This window comes from Globicephala melas, chromosome 11 (assembly GCF_963455315.2).
Source record: "Globicephala melas chromosome 11, mGloMel1.2, whole genome shotgun sequence".
Lineage (NCBI taxonomy): Eukaryota > Metazoa > Chordata > Mammalia > Artiodactyla > Delphinidae > Globicephala > Globicephala melas.
The window spans coordinates 79,725,879-79,745,290 of record NC_083324.2 but is presented as its reverse complement, the minus strand read 5'-3'; the positions used below and the strand labels follow the sequence as shown (position 1 = coordinate 79,745,290).

At 48.5% G+C, this 19,412-nt stretch overlaps 2 protein-coding genes across 2 annotated transcripts in view; one reads left to right on the top strand and one right to left on the bottom strand.

Moving 5' to 3' along the window:
• Positions 1-4,293, bottom strand: part of SFTA2 (surfactant associated 2) — an 83,562-nt gene extending 79,269 nt beyond the window's left edge. Inside the window, exons 1-2 of the mRNA XM_060308848.1 lie at positions 3,085-4,293; positions 496-588 (exon numbers count right to left, since the gene is read on the bottom strand). The gene's annotated coding sequence lies outside the window, so the exon portion shown is untranslated. The remainder of the gene's footprint in view (positions 1-495; positions 589-3,084) is intronic.
• Positions 2,646-17,254, top strand: LOC132598102 (MHC class I polypeptide-related sequence B-like). Its single transcript, XM_060307793.1, is given in 9 exon segments — positions 2,646-2,682; positions 4,053-4,181; positions 7,792-7,913; positions 7,916-8,051; positions 8,283-8,303; positions 8,306-8,569; positions 9,150-9,383; positions 9,386-9,686; positions 12,121-17,254. Coding segments are annotated over 9 exon segments (1,371 nt in total). The 3' UTR covers positions 12,248-17,254.
• The last annotated feature ends 2,158 nt before the right edge of the window (positions 17,255-19,412 follow it).

The window sequence follows — 19,412 nt, the reverse complement described above, 5'->3', positions numbered from 1 at the left end:
GAGATAACGGGGGGGGGGGGGGCGGGGGGAATGCAATGAAAAGAAACTGTGGAGACAAATGGCCTGAACAAAAAGAGGCTCCCAGACTGCCTGTATCTTCCTGATTAAATGTCTTGATGAGCCCTCTAGTGGCAATGGCTGGGTAGTGGTCCTCTGAGAGATGAGCCTCTCTTGGAAATTGATCGCCTGGAGTATCTCAGGGGAAGTTGGCTTGCATTACCATCTCACAGTGTCACACACCAGCTCCCTCCTTGTCTTGCACTTGCTGGGCACTGAGCACAGCATATGTCCACATATGTCTTGTAATTTATAAAATATGATAAGTGACTTTTGGTGAGTCGCTTAACATTTTGGAGCTGTGTTTCCCTACTTATAAACAGCTACACCGTTCATTCATTTACCCGTTCATTCATTCTACACATATTTACTAAATGCCAGCTCTGGGACAAGCATTGACTTCAGCACTGAGGCTACAGTAGTGAACAGGTGTCCTACCTTTGTGGGGTTTCTGTTCTAGTGACTGTAGGATGTCTGATGATTTTTGCCACAAATGAGTTCCTCCTTTTTTGACCATAGATGAGTTACAGACTGAAAACAGACACCAGAAAAGAAAAAGTCAAAAAACCTGGGTTCCAATCTAGTTCTTCCCCTTTATAGAGTGTGTAATCTCTCTCAGCCTTAGTTTATCCATTAATTAAGTGGGGTTATTATTGTCTGTCCTGCCTAGATCATTGTTAAATCAAGAAAAAGCTATATTTTTTCTCATAGCACAGTCCTTCAAACTACATGTAATGACAGTCAAAACAGCAATGCAGCTGTGGAAACAGTGTCCATGGCAACCAATGGTCCGGTCATTCTTTCCTGTCCCTGGGTCAAAAAAGTTCCAGAGTTTCTCTTGTCATTTTCAGGTGTTAAGCAGTATTGTTTTATATACAAAAATGTCTAATCCAGAATAATTTGTCGCCTTCAGGTGTTAAACAGTATCATTTTATATATATATGTATATATATATATTTTTTGTATACATAATAGATATGTATTATATTTGCATATATTTGTATATATATTATATATTTGTATATATATTACAATTTGTATATATATTTGTATATATATTTGTACATATGTATATATATTTATGTGTATATATAAATATGCTATATATATACACAAATGCTATATATATAAATGTTTTATGTATATATATATACAAATGCTATATATATATAAATGCTATATATATAAATGTTTTATATATATATATAAATGTTTTATATATATATATATATATATATACACAAATGCTAAAGGAACATCCCAAGAGGCACCTATGTGGGACAATAAGGGATCAACAGGTCCAGACTGAAACAGGAGTTTGGGGCCAAGGCCTCAGGAATAAAGAGAATTACTTCACCTGGCTACAGAAGTCTATGTCCAAGAAAAAGATAAAATTGATTAATTGTCATGCATTTGAATGGAGAGGAAAACTACACTGTTGAAGGAGAATTTGGTGACAGATTAGTGATAAATTTATATACAAGCCATTAAAGGAACACCAAACATATCTACATTGTTCTGGCTGTCATTCCATAAGGCTCAGCTGAGAACTTGCTCCTTCAGCCCTTCTAAAGATTTCAAAAGCTCCTAACAGCCTTTGTAAAATCCCTTCCTGTTTAATAAACCTAGAATAATCTCTAGTTCCTTCACTCAACCTTGACTGATACAACTTGTTATTAAAAATAGGAAGATAAAAGCCAACTGAGTATTGAAATGTTTGCAACTAGCGAAAGAGAACTAAAGATTGGGAAAGTGGTAATAAGGACCACAGCTTTTTGTTATAAGTCTTGTAGGACCTTCTGCCTTTTAAAATTATATACATGTATAAATTTGGTAAAAATTTAAAATAGTCAAATGAAAAGAACACATTTAGGAAATAATATACAGTAAGACATATACTGGGTTTAAAAAATAAGCTCCACCATCCATGCAGACTGTGTTGTTTCTTTAAAAGTCGTGTCTGAAACATTCCCACATCTTGGAACATTTACAAATGTATGATAAGGACACCTCTCCTAAATGTATATGCCTCTCAGTTTTTCCTGACAACATATTACAGGTTGTCTTCATTTATCCCTTTCCCCTGGTATCCTGAGATTGGTATCCTTACACTTTTTAGTGAATGCGGCACCTCGCATTTCTAGCAGATATCAAATAAATTTCAGGGCCCTATATTCTCCACCTTTCCATCTACTGCTCTCCTCTACACCCTGCAGAAACCCAAGGCTTCCTTAGCTTCGTGCCAATGAAGCAGCTGCGGTCACAAATAAGCTTGTGCCTGTGGGGACCAAGGAGATTCAATGTATTTTCAATCCCCTCAGTCTTGGTTTGTGCCCAAGAGAAGGCAGCTGCTCTTGAACTTTCAGACTCTCAAGTGACTCAACTCTCCAATTCCCAGGGTTCTGCGTATACCCTCCTTGATGTCATCTTCCAGACCGTGCCAGATGTTGGGCAAGTCTTCAAAGTTGACTTAATCAAGATCTAAATCCCAAAATCCTCCATCAGTCACCTATGAGCTCCAATGGCCCTGCTGGGGTCCTGAGGGAGATAAGTGTGAAACATACTCCAGGCAAAATCACTCTTTAAGGATGGTCCATGGGAATTACTCAGAGCCCCCTCCTGCTGGTGAGGGACACTTCGCCCCTCTTTTGAAGGCCCAAGAGTGAAGGACTCATGGGACATGTGACAGGGCATGGTGAGGCGGGCTTCTACACAACCGTGCCTCTTGTCTAGGCAAAGAGTCATTGCGATTAGACATGTTCACTAATCCAGCTTACTAAGGTCAGAAGCCACAATAGAGTTAGGGCCAAACCTCAGGAATAAAGAGTCCCCTTTCCTGGAATGTCCTCAATTTCTCATTAAGGACATTTTTTAATGTCCCTCCTCATCCTCCTCCTTTTCTTCCTTTTCTTCCCCTCCCCCACTCCTCCTCCTCCTCCTTCTTTTCATTTTGCAATAATTCTAGACTCACCAAAACAATTACAAAAATAGTTCAGATATGTCCCACACAACCTACAGCCATCTTACCCCAATGAAAGCATCTCACGTACTGTAGTACGTTGCCAAAACCAGGAGTCAACGCACTTTTTTTCCTCAGGTAGATTTGGTACTTGAAACTCCAGAAATGTCTTTCCATCATGACTAACAAAACAGGTTTATAGTTTTCAAGGTGCTGCCCTTTGAAGAGGAAGTGCTTTGAGTCCAATCCAAGCCAATGCTTGAGGCACAAGACTCTGCAGTTTTCTGGTCTAGTTTGTTTGTGAAGAGCTGAGATTCGCTGGAGCATCAAAAAAATGGAAATGTTCCTGCAGATTGTCACCAGAGAGAGCGGAACTGATGGATGTTAGAAGATAATCCGGGGATGGGTCCTCAGCAGCGGGGAGAGCTAAACGGCCAATGCAGGTGGTTATTGGAGAAGTTATCTGGATTGTTTTTAATGAGAGACATTTCTCACCTCAATGGGTTTCCTAATGAGTTTAGGTGGTGGAAAACATCATTAAAACAGAAGAAACATCAGTATTTTCCTGGCCCTGAGGGTAATCTACCTACTTTTCCTGGATGAAGTCCCTTCTGAAGAGATATACCATTCTCTTTTAAGAAGATGGGTGCAGAAACCCAGGAATTCAACCCGCGGATTTCCCTGGTGGTCCAGTGGTTAAGACTCCAGGAGGGGCGTTAGCCTAAGGGGTCCCTGCGGAGAAGCCCCCAAGGCAGCGAGCTGAGAGGAGGCCCCGTTTTCTCCTCCGTCATCCTCATCACGGCCTCACACCTCAGCCTCAGCGATAGGCCCTCTAGAAGCTGCCACACAAACGATAAAATCCCCAGGTCCTGGGGCAGCACAGCTAAAACCCCTAAACCGCTGAGGGTGAGAGTGGAAGGAAAGAAAAGGAGAATAAGGAGAGCAGGCGAGAAGGAAGAAGGCGCAGCGGCGAGGAAGGAGAAGCAAGTTGCAAAGGAACGGAGCAGGGCCGGTCAGTGAAACGACCACAGGCCAGGAGGCGGCATCTCCCGGGGAGAAACAGCGCCACCCAGCTGTCCAGCTCCGCGCGGCTTGCCAGGGCTTCTCTTTGTCCTACCGTTTCCAGCCGGCGCTGCCCTTTCTGTGCTCCCGGCTACCGCCGCTGGTGAGTGGCGTTCATTGAGGTCCTCAGCCGGGAGCCTGGGGCGGTTTCAGGGTCCGGGTGGGATTCGGTGAGCGTCGCGGGGACCGTCTCACTTGCGGTGCAGCGGGGTGGGGAGTGGGGGCGGGGGAGTGGGGGGAGTCGGGGGCGGGGTGAGGCCGGGGAGGGGCCGGGAGCGGCTCGCGGCCTGTGGCCACCAAATAACGTTCCGGCTTTTCAGTCTCTTTCCGACTCCCACCCTCTGCTCCCCCTGCTGCACCCGCCCTCCCTGCTTTCCTCTTCCTCACACATCCGCGTCCTCTGACTGCCCTGGGTGGGAAGGCTGCCCCCAAGCCCGGGTTGCTCCCGTCAGAGGCGATCAAGGGCTCTTGGAGGTCCGACGCTCAGGCGGCCACTTCCCACCGGTGTGTGGGACGCCCTCTTAGGCCCCTGAGCGCTGTCCTCTCCTCCTGTTCTCAGCTCTGCCCTCTTCCCGTTTCTGGCCTCGGGAATCAGGGGGCTTCCAGGCAGGCAGCGCTCAAGGGCCTCAGGCCTTGGAGTTGAGGGTCTCTTTCTAGTGACTGGAGCTCTAGGAAGGGCCCAAGGGCCCTGAACCACACTTCCTACTGCTGTGGGCACCGTGGCCGATCCTGGCTTTCACTGAGGGAAGCGACAAAAAATGTTTGCACATATTCAGATACAGAAAAGTCATTCTGTCTTATACATGAACTAAGTTCAATTTTGGGCTAAGTAACTTGCCTCTTTGTGGCCTGTCAGACATACATTGTACATCTGCTTTAATTATTAAAGGAAAGGGCACATTGACCAGAAGTAAAGAATGTCCATGTTAAAAATAAAGACTAGGGCTTCCCTGGTGGCGCCGTGGTTGAGAGTCTGCCTGCTGATGCAGGGGACGCGGGTTCGTGCCCTGGTCCGGGAGGATCCCGCATGCCGCGGAGCGGCTGGGCCCGTGGGCCATGGCCGCTGAGCCTGCGCGTCCGGAGCCTGTGCTCCGCAACGGGAGAGGCCACAACAGTGAGAGGCCCGCATACCGCAAAAAAAAAAAAAACAAAAGACTAAATGCCCCTCTTCCTGGGACTCCAACGCTGGTTCACCTTTGATGATAAGACTCCCTTCCCAGGTGCCAAGGCCATACAGTATGTGCTGCACGTGTGCGTGCTGGTCTGTTTGTTTTTTTTAAACCTTGGAGAAATGTAGCCCTGACTTGTTCAATGTTTGTTCTGACAAGTTATAAAACTGTGCTGAAGGGGAATTCCCTGGCGGTCCAGTGGTTAGGACTCAGAGCTTTCGCTGCCGTTGGCCGGAGTTCAATCTCTGGTCTGGGAACTAAGATTCTGGTGCGAGGCAGCCAAAAAACTACCCCCCCAAAAAAACAACAACAACAACAAAAAACGACTGTGCTGAAAACCCTGCTTCTCCAGAGCAGTTTCTCAGAGTTATCTGGGAAGATGGCTTCCCGGCTAGTCCTTAATTTGGCTCAAATAAAACACTCTACTCTTTTTTTTTTTTACTATATTTTATTTTTTATTTTTTGAATTTTATTTTATTTATTTTTTTATACAGCAGGTTCTTATTAGTCACCCATTTTATACACATCAGTGTATATATGTCAATCCCAATCTCCCAATTCATCACACCCTCTACTCTTATTATAGATTGTTTATTCATTATTTTCACTGAGAGAAGTTAGGGTCTGACCATTTTGGAGCCAAGGGATTCTTCCTGTGATTTCTGTGGTCTCCACTGCCCCCGCCACCAATGTTAATTCTTATTTTCTGCTGTGCCCCTGTTCCCACCCCTGATTCTCTCCTTGCCTCCTCCCCTGCCATCTCTTGCGCCCCCTCAGGATTTGCCCTCACCCTCCCTGCTGTTCCCTCCTCCCTGCGGTTCTCTGATCCCTTCCTAGGGCGTCCTCACCCTCATCCTCTCGTCCCTCATGGGTCTTTACCTGCAAGGATCAGTCACCTGCATGGCTCCTACCTTCCCCCAGCTTTCACTGACCTTACATTTCTGGGATTGACTTTTGCCCACACTCACTTTTGCCCAGTATGAATTCCCTACATCCCCACTAGTTTCAACACCAGGGGGAGCTGTGGTGATGGGCCTTGACAATTGTACCCTGAGCACAGTGCACAGCCCCTGTGGGAGGACCTCTCCCCCGGTCTTGGCACCCATCCTCCTACCTCCGCCGCAGTGCAGGCACCAGCTCTTGGCCCTCATTAACTGTGGGCCTTTCACCCAGCACTGCCCCTTCCCCACTCCTGCATCCCAAACGTCACCCTCTGGAGGCTTCCACTCTCCAGGCCTCAGGTGCTGGACTCCACTTGCCCTGGTCCCTCTGCACCTACCCCTATGGCACCTTGCCCAGCTCGCACGCCGTGTCCACCTGCCGTGGGCCCTCACCACGTTCTCATCAATCACAAGCTTCCTCCCAGGAATCACCACGCCATCCTCACCCTCAACCAGAGCACCCCTCCTCTCCTGTCTTCACCCTAACCCAAGAGCCCCCAGAGTCACCCCTGAGGCATGCTCATCCCCTGCCCCCCAATCCACCCTCACCACTGTCTCCTCTGCAGCCCCTTGCCCTTCCTCCCCAATAGGAATACTACCCTTGGTCCAACTGCCCACCTCCTTGGCCTTCATCACCCTCTCTTGGGTTCACTGACCCCAGTGGGCTCTCACTACATCAACCATGTATCCAAAATCCTTGTTGATGCCACTTGGTCAGTTGGCCTTTCCCTACAGGGGGTCTTCCCCCAGCCCTGCCCCTCCTGTGCTGGCTGCCTGACCCATGCCCTCTGTGGAGGTGTGACCTGCCCCCAACCACTCCCACCATGCAGGTCCCTCCCAATGTGCACCTTGGCTTTCCAGTTCTATTTTCTCTTGCCAACCTTCCTTCTAATTCTCCATGACCCTTGGGCACATGGCACTGACTCAGGCCCCCAACACCCACCTCTCCCAGGGGACACTGGCAGGTCCAGCCACCTCCCCACCTGGGGCCTCACCATGCCTCTTGCACTCTGGGCCCAGACCCACTGCTTCACCTCCACCAGGGGTACTGGCCCACCTTCCACTCTCTTAGGGCCACAGCCCAGCCCCTCAGGGCCCTCTGCCTCGTGCCTCACCCTCCCTTGAGCCCACCTTGTCCATGATGAGCCTGCCCCACGGGCAGCAGCCCTCCCTCTCCATCTCACCTGACCCACCTCTGACCAGGGATGCCTCTGATCCTGGGCCTGACACTGCCCCTCCCTCCCCTCTGACTCCACCTCCCCTCACCCTGGTCTTCCTGCCTCTCCCTTGCCCCCTGCAGGCCAGCCTCTCCCCTTGGCCTCCTGCCTGGACCCTTAGGGAGCCGGTGCCTCCCTGTCCTGGCACTTGTCCTGCTTGTTTGCCCATCTCCACCCCTCCCTCCACTCCTCAATTCCCCTCTCCTTCCCTTCTCTTTTTCTTCTTTCCCCTGTGTTGGAAAAATTCTCATTGTGGTCCCTTGTACATGTGCATGTTCTGCATCCTCAGTCCTGGAGCAGGTCAGGACAGCAGAACTTGTCTGGTAAACATTTGATGTGCACTTGTTTCCGGAAAGCTCTTTCATCTGCGGTTCCCCCTTCCCCAGGATCACACAGTCTTCATTACAACCTCACGGCGCTGTCCCGGGATGGATCTGTGCAGTCCAGCTTTTTCGCTGGGGGACACTTGGATGGCCAGGCCTTCCTGCACTATGACCGTGAGACAGGCAGGTAGAACCCCGGGGGCTGTGGGCAGAAGAGCTGGGAGCTGAGACGTGGGACACAGAGTCCAAGGACTTGACAGAGACGTGGAAGGACCTCAGAGAGCTTCTAGCAGAAATCCTGGCCCTGCAGGAGGAGAAAGGAGGTGAGAGTGGGGAGGGTCCGAGAGTGCTGGGAGGCCTTTCACTGGATTTGGGGGCAGGGGCCAGAGGATAGGGGTCTGTGAGTTCAGCAGGGGGGTGGCCATGACTCAGCAGCCCTGGGAAGACATGGAGGGGAGCAGGGAGGGGGCCCTCTGGCTGGAGTTTCTCACTTGGGTGTGAGGACAGAGGGACACGGGGACTGGAGGAGTCACTGCTGGTGGGGTGGGGTGCAGGTGTGAATTCCCTCCAGGAGATCTGGGCTGTGAAATCCGAGAAGACAACCACGCCTGGGGCTTCAGGTTTCGCTACTATGATGGAGAGCTCCTCCTCTCCTGTCACCCAGAGACCCACGGATGTACAGCGCCCCAGTCCTTGGCTCGGAACTTGGCCATGGAAATGGAGAAGTCCTGGGACACAGATGGCTTTCAAAGCAAGTATTACCAGGCCCCCGTGCAGGGAGAGCTTTGTGGAAGACTGCAGGGCTATCTGGAATCCTGGACAGGCTTCAGGGAGAGAACAGGTACTGCTCCTGGGCCAGGGCCCTTCCTCTCCCCCAGACCCCTAGAGCCTCCCCGCCGTGACTCTGCACACGGAGACCCTCCCTGTCCTCTGGGTGCACATTTGCTCTGCTGGCGTGGTGTCCTGCAATCTCCTGCTCCATTAAATCCACTGTAGAAAGACGGGCAGGTGGGGAGGGGAATGAACCGCACCAGTGACGATCACCCAGGGGAGCAGTGGGCCCTCCGACAGAAACTGCACCAGGGAAGAGGGGTGTCAGGCAGGAGAGGAAGCCCCTAGACCAGGGTGGGCGCCCCTGGCTCCCAGCCTGCCCGTCCCAGAAAGTTCCCTCCTGGTCCCCAGGAGCCCACCCTGCACGGCCCCCTCCTCAGCATCAACACGTGGATCCAAGAGAGTGAGGCCCCATCCCAGCCCCTCCTCCTGCCCGGCTGAAGGAACGGGGCCCCAGCGTGCAGAGCAGACTTGGAGCAGGTCTGCGGTGGACGAGGGCTCAGCCAGAGGTGGAGCGTGTTCTCTCCGTCTCCCTTAGAGGGAGCAGGGCTTGGCCCCGGGCCTCATTGGCTCTGTGCTTTCTCCCACAGGGCCCCCAGCCGTGAACATGACCCACAGCCAGGACTCAGAGGGCACAGTCAACCTCACATGCTGGGCTTTTGGCTTCTTTCCCCAAAATATCTCTGTGGCCTGGTTTCCAGATGAGGAACCCATGAGCCAGGAGGCCCAGCGGTCTGGGGGTGCCCTGCCTGATGGGAACGGGGCCTACCGGACCTGGGTGACCAAAAGTGTTTCCCAAGGAGAGGAGCAGCGGGTCCAGTGCCACTGGAACACAGCGGGAATCACAGTGCACACACTGTGCCCTCTGCTGAGCCTGGGGTGATCCTGGAGGGGCTTGTGACCCTGGGTCAGAGGCCAGGGTCAGGGAGAGGAGAGCAGGCCTGTGGCTCTGGGGTGCCTGGGTTATATATAATAAGTCCCTCTCTCAGGAGAGACCCTGTTGCGTCAGAGTCAACGGTGGACCATCCTGGGTGTGGCTGCCTTTGCTCTTGTTTTTATCATCGGGCTTTGTGTCCTTTGCTACTCGAAGAAGAAGAAGAAGACAGCATTAGCTGTGGGGAGTCCAGGTGAGAAATCTGGGCGCGGGTGGGGATGGGAGGGGCTCTGCCTGGGATGTAGGGTCCCCCTCGTGTCCCTCTGCACAAATGTGAGAGGATGACAAGCCTCTATTCCAAGAGTTGGACATTGGGGTATTTGTGAGGGGAATGGGAGCCACGTCTGCTCTAACCCCTTGGTTCTGCCTAAAGCCAGGGCCAGGCTGGGGCCCTTAGTGTCCAGCGAGGCCTCTCCTTGCTCGGGTGAGACTGGGCAGCAGTGAGGGTTGCAGCTCCTTTTGTTCTCATCTCTTTTTCTCTACTCTCAGGCTCACCAGGGCTTGTCTGGGGAGCATGTGTTGGATCATGTGCTGGTTGGGAGGGTCTAGGTGATCCTGGAATCAGAGGGAACCTGAAGTAAAGTGTTTGTGACCTGGTGAGGAGGGGTTAAAAACTGAGGAGGAATTCAGAGGAAAGGTGATTTCCTGTCTGCATTTCTCTCCCCCAATTTTTCAGCCAGTATTAAGAATCCAAGTAGAAGAATCATAAGGCTTAAACTAGGGTTCAGTGGATGGTGCCAGAGCCCTGCCTGTGACGCTCCCTTGTGAGGCCCCACCTAGAAATGTTTTGCAACCTCTCCAGTTCCTCCTCCATGAGCTGTCTTCTGAGTTTCGATTCCTCTGGGTCACCCCCAGTCTGCATCCTTCTCAAGTTCCCATGCTTGCTGGGATTTCCTTCATATGGAGGAGTAGTGAGCAGATACCGCTTGACCATTTAGGGAGAGGAGACCAGCCAATCCTTGGACACCTGGGGTCACTGATTTTATCTTACCTCCAGGTTCTTCCCTGTCCAGCCCCTCAGGACACAGTCCAAGGGCTCTTTAGAGGAGGGCACTGGGTCTGCGTTCTGTGGCCTCACCCTGCCCTCCCTGAGCCAGTTCCCTTGCTCACGGTGGTCACTGCCCTGTAGATTTGGACAAGGGGATGGTCACACTGATTTCCCCATAATCAGGTTGCTTGAGGGGAGAGGAAAAGAGCAGCAGAGCTTTGTGTTTGGCAAAGAGCAAAGGCAGAGCGTGGAACAGTGAAAGGGTGGCGTGTGCAGGCTCAGCTCCTTCTGTTGATGCCACCTCTTTGTGTCACTGGCGTGCTTGGGGACGCGGTTTCTCATCCACGAGCCTAATTCCCTTATCATTTGGCTTTCAGCCTGGGCATACAGGGATGGTTAGTCACCCTGCCCCACAGCGAGAGGCTCTGTCCATGCAGCACCCAGAGCGGGGGACCAGGCAGCTCTGTAGTTGCTCCTGTTCTCACCTGGGGCACCCCCGACCCCTCCCCACCCACCCCACCCCCAGGGAACGTGAGTTCTGGTTCCCTTGGAGCAGAAACGGTTGTCTTGTATGTCACTGGAGCATTTGCTGGGAAAACAGTGTGAAGATCATGTGCTAACTTCTCAAAATTACTTTTTAAATTTTTGATGTCCAATAAAAATGTTTATGATTTCAGGTGGCAAAGCTCAGTAGGATTTCCTCCAATACTGATCTTGCGGTGCATATTAAATGAAAGAGGAATTCAAATGGGGTGCTCCCTGTGGGAGGTGGAGGGTGGCAGTGGCAGTCGCAGGGTGCAGAGGGGGCCAGGTACAGCCTTGGGCTGGGGGTGTCCCCCCCATCCACATTGAGCAGCAGATCCCTACAGGAAGGGAGGGCGGTCCTGGTTGAATCCTTGCCTGGAACAGGGCAGAAGGGACTGTGTAGCCTCAGCCTAGCAGCAGCACTCGGGGTGGAGCTGGGATTCCAGGAGCCAGTGGACCAGGAAGGAGCAGGGAAGGCCAGGCCTCTGCAAGCCAGGGGTGCTCCAGGGGCAGGTCAGGGGCAGGGCCTGTGGCAGCCCAGTTTTTCTAGATGGGGCTGCTGTCACCTGGGCTTCCCAATGGGCTTTCCAGTTAGGAGCTGCTGGCTCAGGGCTGGGGGCGGGCAGGAGGCTGTGCTGCAGGTGGAGGTCAGGGCCTGAGGTGGAGCCGGGCAGTGGAACAGGTGCTTGTGCGGGTGAGGAGGCCCGAGAACGGAGGAGAGGAAGGAGTTGTGTGTGTGTCCACTCCCAGGCCTGGAGGAACGCGGAGTCGGGACCCATCTGTGATGGAGCCTCGCACTGTGTCAGGGATGGGTCCGGGCTTAAGGTGGGAGGGCTTTGGGTTTCCACTCCTGGATCTTGTCCTTTCGTCCTGCCGACCTTTGTCCCTGTCGTGGACGGTGGTGGAAGCAGGGACAGGTGATGATGTTGGGGAGTCAGGGGAGGAGCCCAGCAAGGGCTGGGCGAAAAGGGAGCAAAATAGGCGCGGTGTTTTCTTCCCTCAGAGAAAGGCAGAACCTGACTTTGGAGCAACTGAAGGAGAATCTCTGAAGGAATAAAGAGCAATATTCTGCAGCCAATTGGTCATTTATTTATTGGTTTTTCCTTTTCCCCAGAGCCGTTAGCCTACAAGACCTGGATCAATGCCAGATGCAGCCAAGTGACCATAATGGCCTCACACAACTGGGATTTCAGTCCTCGTTGTCAGACCCTGCGTCCATCAGTTTGACGGGAGGAGCTTAGAATCTGCCGCCAGAGCCCTGAATTCAGCTCCCTCTTCTGGTCTTACTAGCACTTTCCCTTTTGTGTGTGTTCTGTTATTTATTTTATTATTTTTATGTTTTATTTGTTATTTTTTTAAGGTGTAGTTGATTTACAATATAGCACTTCCCCTCTTTTTTAATTTTTTATTGAAGTATAGTTGAATTATTGAACACAATGCTGTGCTAATTACTGCTGTACAGCAGAGTAACTCAGTTATACATATATATACATTCTTTTTCATATTCTTTTCCATTATGATTTATCACAGGTTATTGAATATAGTTCCCTGTGCTATACAGTGGGACCTTGTTGTTTATCCATCCTATATATGCCAGTTTGCATCTGTTAATCCCAAACTCCCACTCCATCCCTCTCCCACCCCCCTCCCCCTTGGCAACCACTAGACTGTTCTCTATGTCCCTGAGCACTTTCCCTCTTGAAGCCTCAGTTTCTTCATCTATGAAATGAGAAAACTAGTGTTTATTTCCCGTTGTGGTGGGGACGATTAAAACCGTTCCTATATATGAGGTGGCTGCAGCTGCACTACACTAGTCACTAACTATTTTTGTTTTTTTATGTTATAATAGAATACATGGATAATAATTCAGTTATTACAAATAAGCTTTATCAGGAAGTTTCCTCACTGTGGCTTCTCCCAAAATGACTAATAGCAGATTTCTGGAAACTTGAGGCTCCCTTCACACCCTGTCACACGTGTACATGCATTACTTCATGTCTGCAATATCTGTATAATTTCACATCAGGAGTTTTAATTGCTCTTTAAATGTGCATGTCTGGTCTGTGCTTTATTTCACGTGTCTGGGAAGGGACAGCGAGTAAGATTCTGGGGAGAAGAAGAGGTCTATCTCTCTGCCTTGACGCGGCACTAAAAATTCTCCACCTCTCTCTCCCCTCCAGCTCCCAGTGACTGACAGATTCACAGCAAAGCACAAAGGGCTGGGAGAAAATGCACCTGGGACCAGTGTTCAGGGGCTGGCCCTGGGTGGGGGAATCTCCCCTGAACAGTTGTAACCTTTATGTGATGGAGCAGAGCAGAGCTGAAGGGTGATATCACGGGAGGGGGACAGGGACAGGGCTTTGGGGTCTCCTGATTATGAGGAATAGGGATCGGTCTGCTTCTAGGGTGATGAGACTGCTGGGGACCCTTGGGTGGAGGTGAGAGAGAAAAGGAACCCAGAAGGTGGAGGAATCAATCAAGCATCAGCATCTCCACCAGTTCAGACTGATTTCTGCAGGGCAGATGGGGAGGTGAGATTTCTCCATCTGATCCTCAGTCCTTCCTGACTTCTGGTCTTGGGGCACACAGGTGAGTGGTGCTCTTCTTCTTCAGGACAACCTTAGCCCCGCCCGGGTAAAGCACTGCTGGCCGAGTGTACTAGGGGGCGCCTCCCACAGACTCGAGGCAGCTGACAGGAGCGCTTTCTGCAGCAGGACCTGCCTGGAAGCAAGAGGATAATGAGGGGCTCTAGTCAGGTACTGTTCCCTCCGTGCCTGGTCCACAGGGTGCCCAGTAAGGTAACAGGGAAAGAGAATTCATTCATGCATCTATTTATCCAGATAGGTGTATACTGACGTATTCTTTCATGTTTTTATTCAGGGTTGATGTCGTTCACACACTTGTGGCTGCATGTTTCCATTCGAGTATTCTTGCATTTTAGTCAGCTCTCAAGTGTCATTTGTTGTACTCAGTTGTCACTAAGCATAAACTTTCATACTCGTTCATTTTTGTGGTTTGTTTGTTTGCCGTGCCACACAGCTTGCGGGCTCTTAGTTCCCCGACCAGGGATTGAACCCGGGCCCACAGCACTGAAAGTGCTGAGTCCTAACTGCTGGACTGCCAGGGAATTCCCAGTGTGGTTAATTTAATCTGTAAATTAAGAGGTCAAATATCTGTGCTAGTTTTCTCATAAAATAGACTATTATTGTATTCCTCTCTGATTCTCCTCAATTTCTACTTCCCAGAGGTGACCACTTTCCATATTTTTTAGCTGATTCTTTTGGCTTTTACTTCCAAGTCTCTAAACAAAATGCCTTGTTAGAACTGATGCTTGATTTTTCTGCCGCAGACACTGTCGCATCACATAGTGGCTGATGCAATAGTTAATAGTCATTGCTTTCTTTCACGCTTCCCATTCCTTCACTTTCCCAGTTTATTTATATAGTGATCGTGTTTAGTTCATTCAGCTTTTTCTTTTGCATGACTAATACACTCGTGTAAACTCTACTACTTCTCACTTTCTGCACAACCTCTTGTTCTCCCTGAGTTAATAATTGCCTTTGTTTTTGTCTGATTCTTTACTATGTAGCTCTCACTAATTGAACTTTGATGTTTCTCATATTTATATGATTCTTTCAAGAAGTGAGGATACTTTGGGCATTCTATCAATTTTTCCTTTTTGGAGATAACCTCCTGGGCCCTTCTGATGTGCTCCCACCTGGACTGGAATCTTCTACATCTGGAGCAGAGCCACCCTCCCAGGATGTCCCTCCACCACCATCTGGGCAGTGCTTTAAAGTGCTGTGGATACTGTACAGCACAGGGAACTCTGCTCAATACTCTGTAATGGCCTATATGGGAAAAGAACCTAAAAAAGAAAAAAAGAGTGGATATACGTATATGTATAAATGAATCCCATTGCTGTACTCCTGAAACGAACACAACATTTTAAATCAACTATACTCTAATAAACATTTTTTTAAATAAGTAAAGTGCTGTGGAGCCACCTGAGCATCCTGCTAAAATGCAGACTGTGTAAGGATGTCAAGGATGGGACCTGTGAGCTTGGTTTTCTATCCAGTAAGTATGATGCTGATTCTGCCGGTTCATGGATGATAGATGAGGCAGAAAGGATCTCTTTGTCTTTCTCCCGTGCTGTATGTCCAGTTTTCTGTAGCCTACACCTTTCTCTCTTTTTTTAATATAGGCCTTACTAATACATTTTAATTAAGGAAGTAATGTGTTTTGTTTCTCAATGAGTTAGGCTTAATTAATTTTATTGTAGTAAAAAAACGTATAACAGAAAATTTACCAGCTTCACCATTTTCTAATGTCCAGTACAGTGGTGTTAAATATATGCACATTGTTGTGCAATAGAGCATTAGAACTTCTTCATCTTGCAAAACTGAAACTTTATACCCACTGAACAAAAACGACAATTCTCTCTCCCCGCTGGCCCTGGCAGCCACCGTTCTCTTTTGTGTCTCTAAGAGTTTGACTGCTTTTGACCCTTCATGTAAGTAGAATCATGCAGTATGTGTCTTTTTGTGACTGGCTTATTTCACTCAGCATAAGGTCTTCAGCGTTCATCCATGCTGTAGCAAATGACAAGATTTCCTTCCTTTTTAAAGCTGAAAAATGTTCAGTTATATGTATGTATCACATAATCTTTACCCATATATCTGTCAGTGCACAGTTTGCTTCTGCCTCTTGGCTTTTGTGAATAATGCTGCAGTGAACATGGATGTGCACACTTTCTCTGTTTTATACCCTCTCTCCTTTTGGTGGAATTAATATTTTAGTAGTTTCTTATCAGCAAATGTTTGAAGTACATGTTACATGTTTCAAAGTGTATTATTCTTCGGCTTGATGAATAGTTTGGCTGAAATTTGGAGGCACTGCTCCATGTTTTTCTTTCTTCTTTTGAAGAAATAGAGAGAGACAGAGGGAGAGAGAGAAGACAGCAGGGCAGCAGCTGCTCATGAGGTCTCTGAATTTCACACATTAATTACCAGCCTCTCTGCCCTGCCTTCCGTCTAGCACTGTCACCAGAGCACTTCTTAACTCACTATATTACAGTAAAGCCAAATTTGTCATTAGTATGATGGGTCAATGTTGTAATATGAGTAAATTCTTGTTGATATTTTATCCCTTTGAGTGCCCAAACTCTGGTAGGGTCCTGGAAGGAAACAGTTGGCCGAATCAAAGAGATAAGTGGAGAGAGTGTAATGACCATGCTATTTACAGAGCTGTAGGCAGCTAATAGCAATAGAAGGCAGAGGTCCCGGAACCAGAAAAAGCCGGAAGCTGTTACCACCTCTAGACTGAAGGGACAGCAGAAGGAATTTGTTTCTAGAACCCAGCAGAGCTGTAGCCTCTGAGAGGGGTCACCGAACAAGTGATAGGGAGAGGAGTGAAGGGAGAGGAATGCAGGCATTACTGTAGCGCAGCCCTGGAGGAGAGAGTGGCCATCAATGCCTTGGATTCTCTCCTCCCACACAGTGGTCCCTGCAGTGCCTGCTAATGGCAAACCCAACCAGAAGCCAGAGAGCAAAGCCCCCAGGTGACGTGTTCTATGAGAATAACAGGAAATATAAGTGATGCTCCACAAGCGGTTCAGAACCTAGAGAGTAGACAAAGAACAGTTAGGATGTCGAGATTATGCAGGTTCTGTGAAATTAAAGACAAGATGTGTGTCTTCAATGATAAGAATAAATGTTGGAAAAATGACAGACATTAGGCTTATTCTATATGGCCCCATGGGTTATGTCTAAGTGAAAGGGAGAGGAAATAGCTACAGATATTCATGAAGAAGAACTATCTCCAAAGCCAGAAGGTGATGAGGTCTCCATTAATCAGGATGGACAAACACAGGCTGGACAACCACTTAAAAGGGACCTATGTTCATTTCGTGGGATGTGTATCAGAGCGTAAGCCTAGAGACCAAGGTCATGGTGGTAAATGAGAGTGGGTCCCTCAGATTCTACTAGCACATGAGAGCTCATGGCCTGTAGGTATTAACCTGCTGGAAAAAGGGACTGTTAACTCCCCTTGAGTTCTTCCCCCTAAAAAGTCGTGGCCCTGAGCTAACCTGCTTGTCCCATTGAATACTTATTTAACATGTGTTTTATGTTCCTGACGAATCTTGTGTTTGCCTTCACTTATATGCTTTCAATTCTACAAGGATCACGTATACTCATCTGTTAGATTTTCATTTGGAAAACCTCTTCACAACCCTACAAGTTCCACCTGACACTAGGAATTATATGGAACAGGTAATAAACATGTGTTTTTGTTTTCAATCACTCATCATTTTTCCTATTTTTAAGATAAAAATTGTCCAATAACATCTCTGTATATCTGAGGTCACATCCCCACAGCATTGTGTACTTTGTGAAGTCATCAGTTGGGTTATTTGTAAAAAACAAAAGCTGTCTTACTCTGTGGGAAAAGGGAATGTGTTGGGAATAACGGATATAGATTATAGACTCATAGGTGCAGCCGAAGAAGTAAGGCTCAGGGCGGTGGGGGCCAGGGCAGTGCTGGGACAGGGGCGGCAACTACTGGTCCTCAGTCTCATTAAGGAACGACCATTGAGATAAAAAATATAATACTGCACAATGTTCACACTCTTGCACTAGCTCAGGGTTCACATTCCCGTGACAGCATATCCAGTCGGTCTAGCTTGGGCCTGCTATCCACTCCTTCATTAAAAGAAGGAATCAGTATTGATCAACAGCCCTCCTGGCTGTATCCGGGTGGTATATCATAGTTCCCTAAAAGCATACAGGAGTGCACTAGCAAATAACAGGCATGATATATAAAAATCTGTAATAAATATTCACTGCACAGGCCAAATAGTGGATTCCTTTTTAAAGACAAGCCTCAGAACCCAGATCATCCTCAGGTCACTGCGCATGACCCCGGTGTGACCAGGGAGGTGACCTTCGGCTGGGTCTGGAGCATCTCAGTTCTAGGCCAGGTACAGCCGTAGCAGGAGAGGGTCTTTGGGGCTGGGGTTCAAGAGGAAGAGGCCTCAGATGCCTCTGCATCTACAACTGATTTTCCCCCACAGGTTTAATGGGTTTAATAAGTTTACCCCTTCAGTTCCTATTTACAACACCCAATATTCCTTGGAAATACCAGACAGACCCAGCAATGGCCAACAGTAAAGTTCAGACCTCCAGAGTTTCAAAGTTCAGGTTCTCCAACCATTCTGCGTTGGAGTGGCACTTGTCCAAAACTGGTACTTCCGTATAGTTGGGGAACTTTAAATGTACTAGTGAAAAAAGCTTTTTCCTGTTCAAGGGGAAGAAAGAAAATCATTCCTCAAAACCCAGCAGATCGGGCTGTGAGATCTCTCCTCCTGTCCCAGCTCTTCAGGCAGTGGAGCAAGAGGCCAAAATCTAACCTGAGTTACAAGAAACAAGACAGTGATGGGTATAAAGGGAGTGACCAGGAGCAACAGATTCTCCTTTACCTCTTACGTCCAATATAGGTACTTCACAGAAAAACAAGAATAACAGGTCCACAAAATACAACAGCTAGAATTAGAAAAATCCACTCATCCAAGGGTGGTGGAAGGCTGGAAGGGGAAGTGGCACAGGAAGAAAGAGTATTCAAATCAGCCCAGGCACAGGGGCTGGCAAATGCTAGCAAAGAGCTGCAGAAAAACCCATGGTCAATAAAAACAAACAAACAAAAACATGTCGTCCTTTCAGACTCACAGGTGTTTAAAATCCATACTGGTGCCCAGAAGATTCTGCCTCATGTGCACCAGAAACAAAAGTCCCGATGCCTCAGAGAGAAGGGAATATGCACAGGGCGCTGGGTAGACTGGGTCCTGCCTTCCCTGGTTGGGGAGGGAAACAAGGGAAAGAGCTGCCACAGGGTCCTTCCAATCCCACCCATCCCCTCTGGATGGCAGGCGACTCAGTGCCCGCAGCCTGACGTTTGGCAGGCGTGCATCTACAGCTCTGTCATCTGATTCTCCTACTTCCATCCCATTACGTCTCCGAGTCAGAGGGCCTCTTCTTCCCTTGGTTTGTCTGATGGTTAGGCCAGAAAGCTATGAAAGTGATCATATAATAAGTCTCAAATTAATACTGTGATTTCTAGGGTAACTAATGGAAAAATAAAGGAATGTGTAACTAGAAAGCTAATTAAGAAGACTACAATACTGAAAAGTTTTTGGATAATCCAAAAGAAGGCAACAAAGAAAAACAATGAAGCAGAGAATAAATGAATTAAAAGATAGTAAGTGGCCAGGTGGTAGTAAACACAAGGGTGTCAGTAATCACATTAAATGTAAATGAACTCAAACACTACAATGAAGGACAAAGATGGTCAAGTGGGTAAAAATAAATGAATAGCTAATATGCTGTTTACAAAAGACACAATGTCAGT